Source organism: Mya arenaria, chromosome 11 (genome assembly GCF_026914265.1).
Source record: "Mya arenaria isolate MELC-2E11 chromosome 11, ASM2691426v1".
Taxonomy (NCBI): Eukaryota; Metazoa; Mollusca; class Bivalvia; order Myida; family Myidae; genus Mya; species Mya arenaria.
Window position 1 is genome coordinate 21,959,362 of NC_069132.1, and position 18,067 is coordinate 21,977,428.

The window sequence follows — 18,067 nt, forward strand, 5'->3', positions numbered from 1 at the left end:
CTTCCAAATTTGGTTTAGAGATCCAGAGTCAAAAGATGCTTCAAAATGGGTAAAAGTGTATCCAAAGATTGTTCAGGATGATTTGTGATGATTTAAGTTTGAGTGAAGCTTCTCAGCCCCTTTGGTTGTGACTGTTGTGTCTGGCACTGCACTTTGGGGTGTGCCTGTGTCAATGCTGTCTTGCAGTTAAATGTTACAAAGGGACCTAAGACTTTTGGGAGTCTTTAGGCTAAACACTGTCTGGAATTGCTCATTCAGGATGTACATGTAGTTGCTTTTGCAATGTCGTCTTGGTGTACAGAATTCTGTTTAGGTAAGGGGGCAACAGAGGTTAAATCTTGTTGATTTTGGGAATTTATCTCAACTACATGTGTGCTAGTCAAGTTCATGAGATGAGATTTGATACCAAATACGTTTAATTTTTTATCCATAAATCTTCGCAGTCTGAAGAATATCTTTTATTTTTTGGGGCAACTGTATTATTTCTGATAGCAATGAATATACCACCACCAGATTGACCAAACCGGCCTCTATGAAATTGTGAAATTGTCTTAGTGTTTTGGTTTGAGCCGGCTGGGATTCGGTTCCAATGACTAGAGCAGGTTGGTGGAGTCAATTAGGTTTTCATATTCATTCTTTTGTTTACAATTGATCGGCAGTTAATAATAAGAACATTGACTGATCTTTTGATTGTATTCTTATTCTTATGTTTTGCGAGAGGCTGCTTAGATGAAGGATATTGTTGTTTGATTTTGGAGTGGAGGTTTACACATGAGAACATGAAATGTTGTTTTTGTTGGATACGTTTAGATGTTAAGATGTTAATTGGGTTTTGGTGTTTCATAGGACTCAATACTTTGTAGTGATATTAAAGTATTATTTACATCATCATCATCATCATCATCATCATCATCATCATCATCATCACCACCACCACCACCACCACCACAACCACCACCACCACCACCACCGCATCATCATCCATCATTATCATCATCATCATCATCATCATCATCATCATCATCATCATCATCATAATAAAACAAATAAATACAAATAAGTACATAAATGTAATTCTCATTTTATTTTATTAGTCATGATAACTTGAAACATTGCACATGGCTCATGGTGATTGATGTTACACAAACTCAGTATGAATCCAAAACAATAAATTACTATTCCAAAAAAAATATGTACTAAATAAAAACATAATGGCTTCTTTCAAATGAGATTCAGTCTTCAAAATCACTTATGTTATATAAGACTAATATATGGTTTCAGCTCGAGTAATATACGGTTGCGGCCCCCTATCATTTTTTCATACAACCATTCTGCCCTCAGAAATTAATTAATTTAATTGAATCAAATGCTTCAGACTGTCAAATATTTCTATTGTTTAATTATAACGGATATTAAGATTGTAAATGCATACTATTTTGGGGTTTTGAAAGTTCTTCACAGCTGGATTAAATGTGCCCTTTTTACTCTTAGCACCCTGTCCCTTTTTTGCTGCTAATTGTCTTTTTAAAAACATGGTTTTCTAAAACCCTGCAGATATTGTTTTTTCTTTACCATCAATCTGGTCAGTCGAATTTGTCAAACTTCAATGACAGATCCCATTATCACGAAAATACCAAAGTAAGATCTCAAACTCAGACTCGCTTCATGTTACCACATAACATCAAAAGTTATTCAAAATCACGTTTTTACTCTTTAAAGCACATTCTCCAACAGAATATGTTCAATAAATATTTGGTCATGTTTCTTATGAAAAAATATTCACCAGCAAAAAATGTAATTGAGTACAACCATTTTTTTAACCAAACACCATACTCAAAAACACTATATTCAATTTTCTTTAAATAAGTGACATAAAGGATTTTATTGACACATTTTATGAGAAAATACATATCTAAAAAGAGTAAAAACATACAAGATTTTCATCATACTATCTTAGATGTGGTAAAATGAGTTGAGATTTAAATTTGACTTGAGTATTTTTGTGAAATTGTGGTCCGGTGCCTTTCATACTAACAACCGCTTAAACAAAATTATCAATAACAAGTTCCTAAGAATTTCACCTGAAAAAAAGATTTTTGTATGTATTTCACAAAATAATATATTGCTTATAACATTGGTAGCCCTAAGGTAAAGAAGTAATACCATATGTATAATATCACTACCGGTAGCAGGATTTCATAGCAGTTTTGTCAAAGAAATATCACTGAGGTAGCTTGGAGTAAAACTTAATGAAAGTTACTGCCCTTTGTTAATTAAAGATCCCCATTTAAAAAAATAATGAATAATGAGTGTTAATGGGGTGATGGTAAATACAACCTTGTCATGTCACATAGATTTACAAGTTTAGATGTTATGAAAAAATACAAAAATAATACATTTAAAACAAATGGCTCTAAAAACAATAATATTAGCACTGATATCATGATACACTCACTTCAATATGAAAAGGTGATGGAAAGTCATATAATGCTTGTTTGAATATGAACAGGCAAATACATAAATGCATATACAAAAATGTTCAAAATGGACTTCTTAAAGGATCGATAATGCATTCATTTGTTAACTTGGTTCATAAATGTATACATCATACTGCAGTGCTTTGTTTTTCAGCTTCATCATTTTCTTCATCCTGAATATCCATCACTACTCCACAAATAGTCTTGCCAGCCCTCTCCAGTGTGCTGTTACCACTGGTCCTATCCCCACTGCTGTTTTTATCATCCCCGTTTAACAGTTTACGCTCAAACTGGTTATCTGGACTCAAACTCTCACTTTTTGGCCTCGCGTAGTTCCTGCCTGGCCTAGTCCTGTAATGATGCGGGGTGTTCGGGTGAGAATCAGAGCGCTCAGATAGGTAGTCATGTTCAGTGGCATTTGTGTCTATGCTGGGATGGTAGTGATAACCGGAACTTGAGGTGGACATAGTGGACTCTGACATTGTGTAGACAGTGCGATCAACGTGACTCTGCGAGGACATTGAGCAACAATCGAGCGACGGCCAGTGGAACTGACCAAACCCGCTCTGGGGACCGATAACATTGAGCAGCGACTGGAAAAAGAATGTGGAGTACACCCAGCTAATACTGATGACCAGCATCAGAAATATCCCAAACTTCTGGTACACAAGCGTGACAGATGGCACCATACACAGGCCAGCGAGGAACGTTGTAAGGGCTGCCATACAAATAACACTACCCACCCTGACCAATGAACAGTAGGCCCGGTTTTTACGATCTAGGTCTGGGGCAAGTCTATATGCAACCCCGTAATGCAAGGTAAAGTCAATTGATAAGCCAACGGATACTGTAATTATGACAGACTCCAACACATTCAGTTCCCAGTCCAGCAGGACTAAGCAGGCAGTTGTTGTCATCATTATGAATGTTATAGTTACCATAGCATACAAAGTAAGCAAAACATTTAGAGATGTAAAGAATGTAACAAGAGTAGCAACAAGAATAGAAATACCAAAAGCAACGGGCAAACCCTCCGCTAAACTTTTCTGTATACTATAGAACTGGAATTCACTTATAAACCATCCTTTATCCAAGCCTTCTGGGGCACCTTCCATCTGCTCATGAACCCATTTATTCATTCGTACATAAAAGGTCTCCATTGTTTTATAATCATATGTGTATGTAAGATTGGAGGAAAACTGTACTACCAAAGCTTTAACTTTATTCCCAACAAATTTTAATCCTGGCGTATACTTTGTCCAAAAGAAAGTGTAGTCTTTCATAGCAAGTGGAATGTACTTTTCTATACAATGACTGAATATCTTTTCTGGAAAAGGAAAGTTAGTTCTCTGGCAGCAAACAGGTTCCTCCACAGTACATGGTTGTCTCATAAACAATGTAAAGTGTTCAATGTAGCAGTTAGGAATCTCAAATGGGGTAACTCGTTGATAAAACCCTGATTCCCGCAATTTAAAACAAAATTGTCTGAGCCAAATCTGAGATCTGGGGCTAGAGGGATTGAATGAGTCTTCAAAAGTGACGAAACCTTTGTCATAGGGATTCAATCTGTCTCCATTGTCTGATTTTTCTATGCCCCACACTATGGTAATGGGCATCAATGGACGGCGTTCTCCTACCGCTTTTTCGAACCAGAAGTTTTCCCGTAAATGCTGATCATACATTTCCATCAGGTGGTCGTTACGGAACATTTGAAAGTGGAAGGAGGTAGGCAATCTTAACTTTGGGTGATGAAATACGGCGATTCCGCTCAATATTCCTATAGCACCTAATAACAAAATCCATATAAAGCGTAAACGTAACACAAACTTTGGCAATAAAAGTTCAAAAAATAACCTGTAATACTCATGTATCTTTTTATAAATTTTGGGACTGTTTATAAAACAAAAATTGCACCATTTTTCCTCAGCAACAATAGCGGCGGGTGTCCAAGTTACCATTAAAACAAGATTACACAAAATAGCAGTACCAGCATATATACTAAAACACTTGATGGATGTAATTGGACTAACAACATTTGCAAAAAGAGCACCAGCAGTTGTTAAGCTCGTAACAAACATTGACATGGTTGCGTTTTTTAACGTATCGGAAACTAACTTTTCTAAAGTTCCATTGTTTCTTTCTCTCTTAGCTAGGTGCCATATTTTTGAGTACACAAAAACATCATCTGCTCCTATTGCGATAACAAGTAAAACAGTAACAAGATTCATGTATGGGAAAAAAGTAATCTCAAAAACAAAAACATATAAAAAATATGCTAACTCTAGAGACCAAAACATCGACATAAACGTCATAACAGTTACAAAAATAGAACCAGTGAAAGTCCAAACAACAAAAAATATAATAACACCTCCTATAACAATCCATTTACTATCTTTGGTTAAATAATGATGAAATAAATGATCCTTTATCCCAAAATCAGCACCAGCAATCTCAATATCACCCACTGGTTCAACGTTTGCCTCTAAATCTAAGTACAAGGAAATTGCCTCATCAACCTTTCTATTTGTTAATGACTGGAATGATATAGGTAAAAAAGACACAGAGTATCTGAGTTTCTGGTCTTGTCTTTGGAATGAATGATCAGAGATAAAATGCATAATGTTATAAACTGCGTTGTATTTCTGACAACTTTTCGGAATTTCTTTACATTTTCGGTGAAATGAGTCCCCTAGAGGGGAATGCCTCCAGTCGCAGCTCTCTGTCAATGAAAAGTTTTTGTAAAAACCCACACACATTTCGATGAGGTTTTTCACACTCCGTACATCGTCTTCCGTGAGGTTTGAGCAAGAGGGTTTGTCTGTGAGCAAGGTTATGTAGTTTCCGAGCGACAGAGTTCTGCAGCAGTTTGTATTGTCTGCCTCGCGGAGGCAGTTTCTCGTGTAAATTGGGTTGGAAGTGATGTAGCGTTCCTCTAATGCACACATGTTCTGTATGTTTTGGAGTGTGAAGAGATCAGTCTTTCTGTGGGAATGGTAGACTAACTTGATCCATTGGCCATCTGAAATTTTTTAAATCAATATTATTTAGTAATGAAATCATTATCATGTAATAACATAATGCCTTTAGAATAATATAAAAATAATATGATAACTCTTGACATGACATAAAAGCTCGTCTAAATTGTGCATTTTATATCATAGCAAAATTATAATTTAAACTTAGCCCTATAAATCATCAAATTTGTATTTAACATATAAATAGAATATCACATTCATGGTCATTGAAAACAAAATTAATTAAACTCGTTCACTAAAATTATTAAAAATTGGCTTAAGGATTGTTTATTTCAGAGAAGTGGTGAAATAAAATTCATATTGAATGACCCAATCATGTCATATCCTCTATATCCTATACTAGCTTGAAACAATGGGCCATCTGAAGCTATAAAATCAATATTATATACTTTATCTTCAATATTGGTCAAGATATAAACGAGACACTGCGTCAGTTTTCTATCACCATCAAAATGATGAAAAGTACACTTTTCAAGAATGTTTCGAGTGTTCTAAGGATTCCACATCAGCACGCCAACAATTTGTTGGTAAATGTCAGTCCAAATAACAGAAGCCATCATATGTTCTTAAAAGGCATGACATTTATATATCGATTATAAGCTTTAAGCCAGTATATTGAGAACCACTAAAAAGATAATATAGTCAAATCTTCACAAAACTAGAATTACATGGAATTGGATATGTCACCTCTGGAGAAGCCATAATAGTCAAACCAAAAATAATACTGTAACAAATTCTAAATGTTAAATGAGCAAAACTTTGTAACAAATAACAAAGTTCATACTAAAATAATGACATAAAATGCAACTTTCTTTATATTTTGAAATATACTCAAAAAACAGTATCAACATTCAAGTTCAGCCTCTGAATTTCAAGTATCTATAAAAAATGTAACGGTAAAGGACCTGTAATACCCTAACTAGGTCAGAATTGAGGAGATGTAGAGAATCCATTTCTTCCTTGTTTAAGAGCATTACTATAATACCAGACTAATGAACTGAAATGTCATCTCGTAACTCCAGTAATATCTGAAAAATGTCCAACCTGTCAGACAGAGAGAAAGTCTGCTAATGTAATATATAATAGTTGTGTTCCGAAAGTTAAAAATGAAATGTCACAGTGAAGACAACCCTGACATATCGCAGAAGAAAGACTCTAATTTTATTTATAAAAGCCGACTGAAAGTCCATAACAAGATAAGGACGGACCTGGCACATCGCAAAAGAAAGGCTTCCGCCACTTCCGACGTTTTGACCTCCTGTGTTGATATGTGGCAGGTGATGACCTATTTCCTGGAGGAAGCCGTAAGTCCATGTAGGTGAGCTGATTGTTTGCTGTCTGTATAACAGCCTTCTGGGGCTGAGGGGAAACATTAGGGTCATCCACAAGGTTGCTGTAGGCTGTCAAACGATTGCTGATTTCTGTACCCCTTGGCTCAAAGCCCTGCAAAAATATAAATCAACACAGAATTTAAGAAACTATTAAATAAGGTCAACGACCCAATATAAACCTTTTTTTTTATATTGCTGACAACACAATTATCAAAAATCAGAACTCATTTTAGTTGAGTGAAGCCCAGGGTGTTTTTTTCCTGAAAATTTCATTTTGTATGGTATCTTATCTTTATAATCTGCAGGAAATATTACAACCCATTATGTTTGATAGAAATTGGGAAAATTAATTTGGCATTACCAACAGAAAATTAAGATGATTTGTTAATAGACTTTTCTGATTTTAAGTCAAAAATAAAATGATAACAGGTTTGGAATCAGGAACGTTTTGTGACTCTAGTTGTCACAAACCAATCACCAAGGAAATTTCTCCTGTGAAATCCAGAACAGATCTGGAAAGTGGTTCAAGGATATTCAAAGTAAAAGTAATAATTAATTTTGACACTTCTTTTACCAGAACCATAAATCATTTAGGATCCACCAGTCATTTTATATTTGTGCCTTTTAAGCTATTAAAGACACGTTTACAATCTTGTTTTCAGGATATTTTCCATAAATATATTATTCAGTAACTAATTAAAGGTTAATAATCACTCAAATTTATCTTTGTCTTATTGATTATAAATACAAGTATCACTTTAAAAGAAAAAAGCCAACAACAGCCTTTCTATCATTTTCAAAGATATTAAGGCAACCTAACAATTTAATATGAAATGCAAATGATTGAAAATGAAGTAAAAAAACCTTTTGCTAAATTTAAATGTTTATCTTGATTTAATTTAACAGGACTAATTAAATTAGTATGATATGAATTTCAGTGTTCATGACAATTTATGTATGTGTGTAATATCTTTTCTTGCACACCTGACGTGTTTCCGGTCATGTGACCGGTGCTGGAAAAAAAACGTCTTTCACCCCCCATGTAAGATAAGACACGGGCAACAACGCGCCACTTTTTATTTCTTTAATTGTATGGTTTATTCAAAGTATATAATGCCATCTCAATAAAGCGCAATCAAATATATAAGTATGCAAGACTTTTAATTAAAATTGAAAATAAATAATCATAAAAACGTGATTTTAAGAGGGACTATTTGACATCAATATTGATTTAATAATTACTGCGTTTTAGGACGTCAGTAAACAATGCTGCACACGGTTTTTGGTGTAATGAACAAAAGTGTGTTTTCTACGACATTTTTCCACAAAGTTTCAGCAAACTTTAACAAACCTTAACAAGGACTGATGATAAAGAAAGAAAGCTTGCCTTTTACACACTTATTAATTATGTTATACAACCAATGATTTTTACCATTTTCTCCAGTTTTTCTTGAGAAGCAAAATATCTTGTCTTGATCTAGTTCACAATTTCACCCACAATATTAATTATGTTATACAACCACTTCTTTCCATTTTTCTTCAGAAGCAAAAGAGTTGTCCTGACCTAGTTAACAATTTTACACACAATACTTCTTACTGTCAAGCCATTAATTCTAAAAGTCTACCAGTACATTATTTAATTGTAATATGGGTTGTCATAGAAACCTATTCAGAATAATGAAGATGGTGGGAACTCCTAGGGAAGACAAGGGTAGACAAAGGAAGCTGTTGTTAAGTACAAATGTATAGGAACTTTATGGATCATTATACAGCAATGTGGTTCACTGACTGCCAAACATGAATATGTAAGATTCCAGTAAAGATAAGCTTTTTTGAGAGACTTTATACGACACAAAACCAGTACAATAAATTGGCTCTTTTGAGTAGTTAAAAAATATACCCGAAGGAAAAAGATGTACTCGATAAAAGAAAATCAAACTTCCTCCCTCAATTAAAACTGGATTATTCATACTTACAGCCATTGGCTCCTCAAAGTTTGGTCTGTTGCCGATGGTAACAGTTACTATGAGACAGGTGACAGAGACCAACAGGACAGCAGTCAACACCACATACGGGTAGTGGGCTAACACTCGGGCATAGCTGAAAACACACAAGAACGTCAAATAAAAATCAAAAATAGTATTATGACGCCACCGGGTCACAGTCTACACCTATATAGCGATTTAAAGTAAAAACAAATGGTAAAATAATCATTTAATAATATACAAAAATGCAATCCTTTGCAAAGAAGACCGTGATCTATAATGTATGCAAAAAGTAAGTTTACATGATAAAATCTGTAAGCAGCTTGATACGAAAAATATGTTCCCGGAGAATTCAAATTAAAATAACGCTATAGAAGATTCAAAAAGGCTGTGAATAATTACCTGTTTTTTGTTTTAAAATGAGAAACTAATGATGTACGAAAGAAGAGATGTTTACTGCAATTAGTTGCAACTCAGTAATATTCATATTGTCTGCTCTAAACTATGAAAACAGAATATATAACTTTAAAAGGGATTGGTTTTATTGGCAAAAACGTATCACGATATACAACGATATTTCAGCTTATCATAATTTGTATCTTGATATATATCAATTAAAATAAAATAGCTAATGCTTGGCAATTAATGCAGTGTTCATGCTCATACATGTATCATCATTTATTATATAAATTTAATATATAAGTAATTTATTCTGATGATCCCTGCTGGCTTTGCAGCCTTGATATGGCCCAGGTTTGTTCACAATAATAATTTAGTGTTTGCCCTACATTTTCCGCCATTTATACCCCTATCACACGAGACGAAGACCATGAAGACTACTCTTCATCCTGGCAATATTGACGAACGCAGCGAGGAAGTGGTCAAAAAAAAAAAAAAAGCTTTACCTAAGTTCATACTACGTCCATAGTCCAATGTGTTCTTTGTACGTTCTTACTGTGACCAGGAAGATATTGCACCACGCACTTACCAAGTGCATATCACATCGTCATTACATTCTAATGACTTTAATGTATTTGTAAATGTGATCGAAATGGAATTACCATGGTCTATTTATAACTGGCCTATTTTTCATTCATGTCTAGTGTTGGTATTAAATGAAGTTATGGGGGAGTTGAATCCCATATTTATACATGATCACTGTTCAGAACCTGACAGAATGTTATAAGAACCTATTACAAACGTGTCTAAGACAATGTTAAGCACCGAAAGAAAGAATTAACAAAAGAATGAGGACTTCTACAATGTGGCACAAACGTACCATAGTGGTAGTAAAAGTGTGGAGAGGTAGTGGTGAGGAGTTCATTGACGTAGCAAGAACACAATGACAACATAGGGAAAACGATGAGAAAACCATTCAATATTTCCCATCCAGTACCACGCTTGTCCTACGTCAATCAAGTTCCTTCTAGGTTTTAGTTACACTGTCAATACGTCCATGTCGTCATTAATACGTTCTTATTAAGTTCTTACTACATCCTGGTTCAACCACGTCCTCGCTACATTTTTTTTTTTAACATGTTCAATGTCTGCTCTCTTTTTTCATGTCCAGACCATACCACGTCCTTATGGGTTTCTGCTGTGTTCCTTCTACGTTGACCAAGTTCTGAATGTGTCCTGCCAGATTTTTGAGGACGTAGAGGGAACGTGGTATAGTGTGATGGGGCATTAGGGGCACAATATTTTTAAAATGATAATTTTCTTACTTGTGAAGAATTGCTACTAGTTGCTGAAGACAACTTCTCATGAACAAGTAAATTGCTATAACTGCACATGCGCATAAAGTCACGCCTCACTGTTTGCATATGCAAAGACCTTACTTTAGTGCACACTGATTAAAATGACAGCACAATATCTTGAGGGGGAGGTGTGTGTGTGTGGGGGGGGGGTGACATGCAGTGATTGACTTGTCTTTTTGACAGGCACACAGCATTATTAAAGCTGATGCAATATATGGGAGGGGCTGACACTATGTCTGTAAGAATTTATTCATTGATTTCTTGATGAATAAGAAACCATGGTCGCTCTCCCTTAGGTTACTTATTCACAAAGAAATTACTCTAAAAACTAACCTAAACATAATGACCACCATCTTAAATTGATGAAAAGTTGAACTATTACCCTAATCACTCATGAAATACACATTGATTATTTTGTACATTGTAACCATAATCTCAATGATTGTAGCTGTGAGTAGTGAGTTTCAGAAAATGTTAAAATGCATCCAAAATGGCTAAAAGGAAATAATATCATATAACACAAAAGAAAATATGATTTCCCATATGTATCAATACATATATCACTTTTTTTCCATATCAAAATATAACAGTTTATCGATAATATCACACATCCTCTAAGGCATTAAGCATTAGATGTTATACGGTCTAAAAAATGCTCCCTAAATTAAATATTAATTTCAAGAAGAGCAGTGAATGGAACACTCGTATGTGTTTTCTCCGTCCATCGAGGGCATACCTCAACAAACAGTTCAGACAGATTTTTGGGCCTTATTAAAATGCTACACATCTGCATATTATGGTATTAAGTAATATGTTTCATATAAATATCTGAAACTTTTCTTTTTTAAAAAACATTGCTCACAACATGGTGAAATACAGATCATTTGAGATACATTTGTTTGAACTACTACCAAAAACATTTAGTTATTTGACAACTCAGACATCATACAGCAATTAGAGCAGGCACTCATTTGAACAAAATTTAGTAAATCCAAGTCTTCAGTAAATAAAAAAGAGGCAAAAAAAGTATATTTTTTGCGACATTTTGAAATAATTTTATGTCATAAAGAATGATTCCACAATGAAAAATAATGTCATATTTGATATATGACTTGAATGTGACATCATGTCATGATGTGTACGGATGAATTTCATATGAATTAAAAATGTGTGCCCTCTTTTTCTGTGCGTTTTTTTTTAGTGCTGTAAAGCATCAAATAAGTATTTATGATATAAATTAAATGTCACAGTATCTAAGATTCTTTTTTGTCAATTTTAGAAAAATCGTTCAATAAATTCCATATTGAATGTCCACTCTTGTAATATCGTCTATATAATATTGTCTATTATTACCGGTAACAATAGAGGTCTTAATTGAAGCATTTGTTTGTAACAAGCATTTTGTTCAACGTGAAATATCCACAGTTTGACTAAAGAGAGGGCTCAACTTAGGGGCGTTACCTTTTGACTTTTGTCCCTCCCTCAGAACTGAAATCTATCAAAAGTTTAAAATGTAGGCAGGGGGGTTTGGGGGTACTCCCCCCTCGAAAATTTTAACAAGTTTTAGTCCGAAATGTTGCATTATGGATATTTTTTATTACTTTTTTTTTATGCCATATTGCAAAAAAAATAAATAAATAAAGCAAATACTGTAATAAATTTATCTCAGACAATCAACTCCCGAAATTTCAAAGACACTGGTTTTAGTTTGATTTTGACGCCTGGTTTCCGGCTCATAACCAGGCAGTTTATTTTGTACAGGCAGCACCACATTAAATTGCTGTCTGATTCTAAATCAAATGTCATGATCTTCTAAATCCCAAGACATTGTTAAAAATAAAACAGAGAAACAACATAATTATGTGTGGGAGGATTGTAATAATTCAAGATCAATTCATTTCCTAATATATTCCTCAAAAATTCCTATTTGCACATTATTTCCTGTTTGTCTCGGAGCAAAGGAATTGTAATTTCAAATTCATTTTCAAAACAAGCAGTTTATCAAGATGTTCAAGATTAACATCATTATCATCACCATCATCATCATCATTATCGTCATCATCATCACTGACAACATTATCATTAATACCATTGTTATTCATGATTAATTATATAAAATCCCTGATTACAATGGAACCTAATTATTGGTATGAAAAAAGAGACACAAGATCAGTACCGTATGAAAAACAGACACAGGATTGGTATGAAAAACAGACACAGTACCTGCACATTTTATCCAAAAAATAACATCTATGTTTTCCCAATTGTTTACTGGTGCATCTTGAAATTTGATCACCTCTGCTGAAGTTCTTTACAAATAGTGCCACAGTGGTCCATTTAAAACACTAATCCTCCAATCAACCATACTAGAACATACATGTAGTCACCAATCACAACATCAATTGCAGAACACGTTTTAGATAAATTGCAAAAGAACACATTTTTAATAAGAAAATCAAAAGAACAGGGGAACGTCCAAATTCTTACTGCCGTGACTTTTCTTTTAGATTGTTAGAACTAAAAATAGCATAATCAATTTTCAGCCAAACTGCCAAAACAACATAAATTGATACTAAAAATAGTTACAACCAATTCCCAGCAACATGAAAATGACCCAGCAGATAATTGCCCCAAATTTTAAATGAACTTCGCCACAGGAAAGCTTCTGTTTTAATTCAGAAACACAGGTAAGTTATTGCAGGGCTGGCAGAGTATTTCTGAAACAGTATTTTCAATGAAAACAAGGAAAAGCATTGACCAAAAGAACTATACTGGCTGGTATAGAAACTTCACACATACCGACACTAAAAGAGTTCATTATTATGCTAAACTATTTACCATTAAATTGGCATATGCTCGGCGCAGTTGTAAAACTGAAAACTTGGCAAATCCTGACATTTTCACAATAATTCCCACAAGACATAGATATGAAAAAAAAACCTGCAACAAATCAGAGTCTATGGGCTAAACTTATATACCTAAAGTGCCTATATGCCTACAACAAGAAATCAAAATAAATTGAAATTAATCTAAACTATACATGTACTATGGAATCGACTCAAAAACTACAACAATGGTTAAAATTGTTTGAGATATTAACAAAATTATTATGAAATTATGGCAAAAATACTGCACTAACTATTGCGTACCTATTAAACTTTTGAATGGTGTTCAACAGATTTGAAACTAGAACATATTTAATGCGCAGCTTCACAGAACGTAACTCAGAATGAGTCATCCCCCTATAAGCATCTGCCAGTCAATCTGTGTACTTAATGATAGTCTTTTCTCAGACACAGGTAGATATCTCCTTCCAATCATCTCCCTTCAGATTTCCGCTGACAAAAACATCAAACTTTGTAGACAGCACGTTTTCTTGCTATTTTTATTCCTACAAAATTGCTGTTCACTGTTGTCTCCTATATTCTAGTCATTTCTGATTTATGTTAACACTGATAACAGACATTAAACATACATAATTCAATTTTCTTAGATAATTTTAAAATAATTAGCCACAATTTTTTTAACCGCTACACAATAATGCTAAACCAAAGACAGATAAATCATACATATGTTTTGCAATCAGTTTTTCTTCCGCAAATTAATTCTAGTACTACTCAAGATAAACAAGTACAAAAACCAAATGACTGCCACCTTATCTGTTCTAATCAACCAGAAATGTCCTCATGTCAAATAGTTCCAAGAAATCGGAAAGAATATTGCTGCTGTCTGTCACAGTCACGATAAAGACAGTCGCCACAATTCCAGGACCAACCATGGCCTTATAAATAGAACAAATAAGACTAAATAAGTACAGGGTCGCCTATCATGCAGACATTCACTAAGCTAGTAGTTTTAGCTTATTTAAGGCAGAAAGTTTGAATCAACATGTATATATCACACTGGTTTCTTTTTGAAAGAATTCACCTGCAATAAACATAAATATTGGATCATTCTGACATTTTGATACAAGAATTTAAAAAAAAAAAAAAAAAAAAACCTACCTACCGACCCATCTTGTTTTCAGCATGTTACAGGAAACAGACATTTTTTTTTTAGGCCTTAATAGGCTTTTTTTTTCCCTTCAATTTGTAATATTGTCATCTCAGTGAGTTTTATTATCTTTTTTTTTTCCAATTCCAGAAATTATTATCATCATTACTGAAAATATTCACTGTGGTAAGACAAAAACAGGATGAGGAACTAGATAATTTTAAAGGTATGTATGCAGAGCCAGAAATATGCATTTAAATGTAGCAGAATAATTATAACAAAATAAGGCGTACCAAATGAACTGAATTACCATAAAGTTCCTATTAATCGTGCATGCCCTATTAGACGCCCCTGAGGTTCCCATTTGAGAACAACTGCTGATGTCATGAATATTAGGAAAGACCATACCTTATTGTATACAATGTCAGGTGCGATAAAAGTCTTTCTTCGTTCTTTCCGAAAGATGTGCATTGATATATTAAAGCCATGTGTTCAGTGGACCATTTTATTGGTTTACACTGTAGGGTGTGTATACAGCTACGATGCAGCAGATACTGATTGGTATTTTATGTTTTACTCAAATTTAGCAGATTTTAAAAAGTTGCAGAATAGGGAAAAAAGGTTCTTTTTTAGCTTGCACGTTTCTCAAAAAGACATGCAACATGCACGTTTAATATGACATTTACGGTATGTGGTCTTACCATGCACTAAAGCGCCGGTATGAATAACTGTTCCGAATCATACTTAAAAACAATACAAGTAGGAGTAGGGTATAGAATTTTTATAACACTACATCAAATAAGAAATTATTCATGTTTCATGAGGGTGTAATCCCCCTGCCAACGTGCATACCAAAGACTCCTTCATTTTCTACCTGAATTCTGCATAACTATTTTGAGTGTCTGCCTACTGAATAAATGCCAAGTTTTGAGGTACCGCAACAACCATCCTCTTAAATCCTGAGTACTCCTTAACAAAGCCCCTAAATACCACATACAATATAGGTACGCCCTCTTTCATGTTAAATATGCCAGAACAATAACAACTGGAGCTGTCACAGGAGTGACGAATACCCCCAAATGCCGCCTGGACACAGGAATGACAAACCATTCCTTTGAAAAGAGTAACTCCAAGGTTACTGCACACTGCATCTTCTTTTATCATGCATGTATTGTTTTATCTAAATCTGATGAGTAATTTAGAAGTTACACCGCTGACAAGAAAAACTAGCCTTTCATGAGTTATCGTCCGGAAACCGTTTTTCTATTTTTAGTAACAGTGACCTTGACCTTGGCCCCACCAGCCCCAATATCGAACTTGACCTGTATCTTCTGATGTTACACAGGGGTCGAATTTAACTTTTTTTGATACTCGCAAATTGTTGCAAGTGCTTAAATTTTCAACTCGCAAAATCAGACACTCACTCGCATTTTTTAAAGGCAAACCATTGTGTTTGCTTGCAAAAAGTATATATTGTATGTAAAACAGTGGTTTAAGGTATAGTGTAATTGTTTTACTGAATGATCATGTAATTGTACATTAAACGATATCATCATAACACTGGCATTACGTACTGAGTCTGATCAGGCAAGTATTGGTCTGTGCAAAATATTTTGAAAACGTTCCTTTCGTCATCTGTGTTAAGGGTTAATTATATGTTCAACTCCCTCTTCCACATCGAAACAGTTTTAACAGACGGATTATTTCATTTTTGCTTCTTTTTTTGGAACTGATTGATCATTGCCATCAGCCGTCAGCGATTTTAAAAGCAACTCGCGTTAAAAAACTTATCCTTTTGCTTGTCATCATTATACAAACTGTGTCTCGATACGATTATCGCTAAATACCGCCACCAAAAATGGAAACGAAAGACCAGTCTACAAAAAGACATTTTAACGAGTACCTGCCACATAGTAACGAGTCCCTGCATAACGTTTATCTACGTCATCATTTTCTGTGTGATTATCGGAAAACGAAAGAAGGCATTTCTAGAATTAGTTTTATATCTATTGTGTAGGAATCGATCACTGATTATGTTCATATCTATTTCGAGGATTGCATATTTTCTGCAAATTTTGAACACGCAAATTTTTGCGAGTGTCTTTAAATTCAACTCGCATTTTTTCAATTTTGGCTCGCATTTTGCGAGTGTGGGAGTGCTAAATTCGAACCCTGGTTACACCTGTGTACCAAAAATTGTTCAAATCTGTCTAGCCTTTCATGAGTTATCGTCCGGAAACCGTTTTTCTATTTTTAGTAACAGTGACCTTGACCTTGGCCCCACCAGCCCCAATATCGAACTTGACCTGTATCTTCTGATGTTACACCAGTGTACCAAAAATTGTTCAAATCTGTCAAGCCTTTCATGATTTATCGTCCGGAAACCGTTTTTCTATTTTTAGTAACAGTGACCTTGACTGTGGCCCCACCAGCCCCAATATCGAACTTGACCTGTATCTTTTGATGTTACACCTGTGTACCAAAAATTGTTCAAATCTGTCAAGCCTTTCATGAGTTATCGTCCGGAAACCGTTTTTCTATTTTTAGTAACAATGACCTTGACCTTGGCCCCACCAGCCCCAATATCAAACTTGACCTATATCTTCTGATGTTACACCTGTGTACCAAACTGTATCTTCTGATGTTACACCTGTGTACCAAAAATTGTTCAAATCTGTCTAGCCTTTCATGAGTTATCGTCCGGAAACCGTTTTTCTATTTTTAGTAACAGTGACCTTGACCTTGGCCTCACCAGCCCCAATATCGAACTTGACCTGTATCTTCTGATGTTACACCTGTGTACCAAAAATTGTTCAAATCTGTCTAGCCTTTCATGAGTTATCATCCGGAAACCATGAAAACCGACAGACCGACCGACCGACAGACAGACCGACCGACAAGCTCACTCCTATATACCCCCTAAAACTTTGTTTGTGGGGGTATAATGACAGTACCAACTTAATTACACTACCTACGTTTTCTCTGAAATAAATAGCCAAGCAAAATTGAGGTATATCAAAAGTTTTAAACAAGAACTGTCACAGAGACAGCACGCTTGACTATTCCTACACTTTAAGTTTAAGAAAAGTTTTGGAGAAACAGGCATGGATGACTATAAAATTAGATTAAGAAGTTTTAATAGGAGTGACAACTGTCACAAAATACCCCTGTCCTATTTTTAGGAAATCAAGTTTGGTGATAACTAATGCTGTAAATAGCCAAATTAAGACAACATACACTGTAAATACAGTTCCTGCCCAGTCAAGGGTGATAACTCTGGGAGTGACTGAGGGAACATGGCTGGTTATTGAACTTAACTGAGATATTTTGCACATAAACATTCTGACCAAATTTTGTGATGATTGGACGAAAGCTTCTGAATTTATTATTCAGACAGGACGGAATTAAGAATTCAGGCAATTTCTATATTTAAAGGGTGATAACTCTTAAGTGACTTCAGCGATATGGCTGATGTGTCCAAGGTCTTAC

The 18,067-nt window shown here is 34.6% G+C and overlaps 1 protein-coding gene across 5 annotated transcripts in view; it reads right to left on the reverse strand.

The window, feature by feature from the left end:
- Positions 1 to 1,069: 1,069 nt before the first annotated feature.
- The window catches only part of LOC128209131 (protein dispatched homolog 1-like), a 42,104-nt gene continuing 25,106 nt past the window's right edge, over positions 1,070 to 18,067 (reverse strand). For 4 of the 5 annotated variants that reach the window (XM_052913009.1, XM_052913007.1, XM_052913008.1 and 1 more), the window contains 3 exons: positions 8,820 to 8,943; positions 6,721 to 6,955; positions 1,070 to 5,496 (listed from right to left, as the gene is read on the reverse strand). In XM_052913009.1, coding sequence (XP_052768969.1) covers positions 2,606 to 5,496; positions 6,721 to 6,955; positions 8,820 to 8,943 — 3,250 coding nt within the window. In that variant the 3' untranslated portion in view covers positions 1,070 to 2,605. Of the gene's footprint in view, positions 5,497 to 6,720; positions 6,956 to 8,819; positions 8,944 to 12,808; positions 13,267 to 18,067 lie in introns of those variants that run through there. The other variant, XM_052913011.1, reaches the window with a different exon arrangement.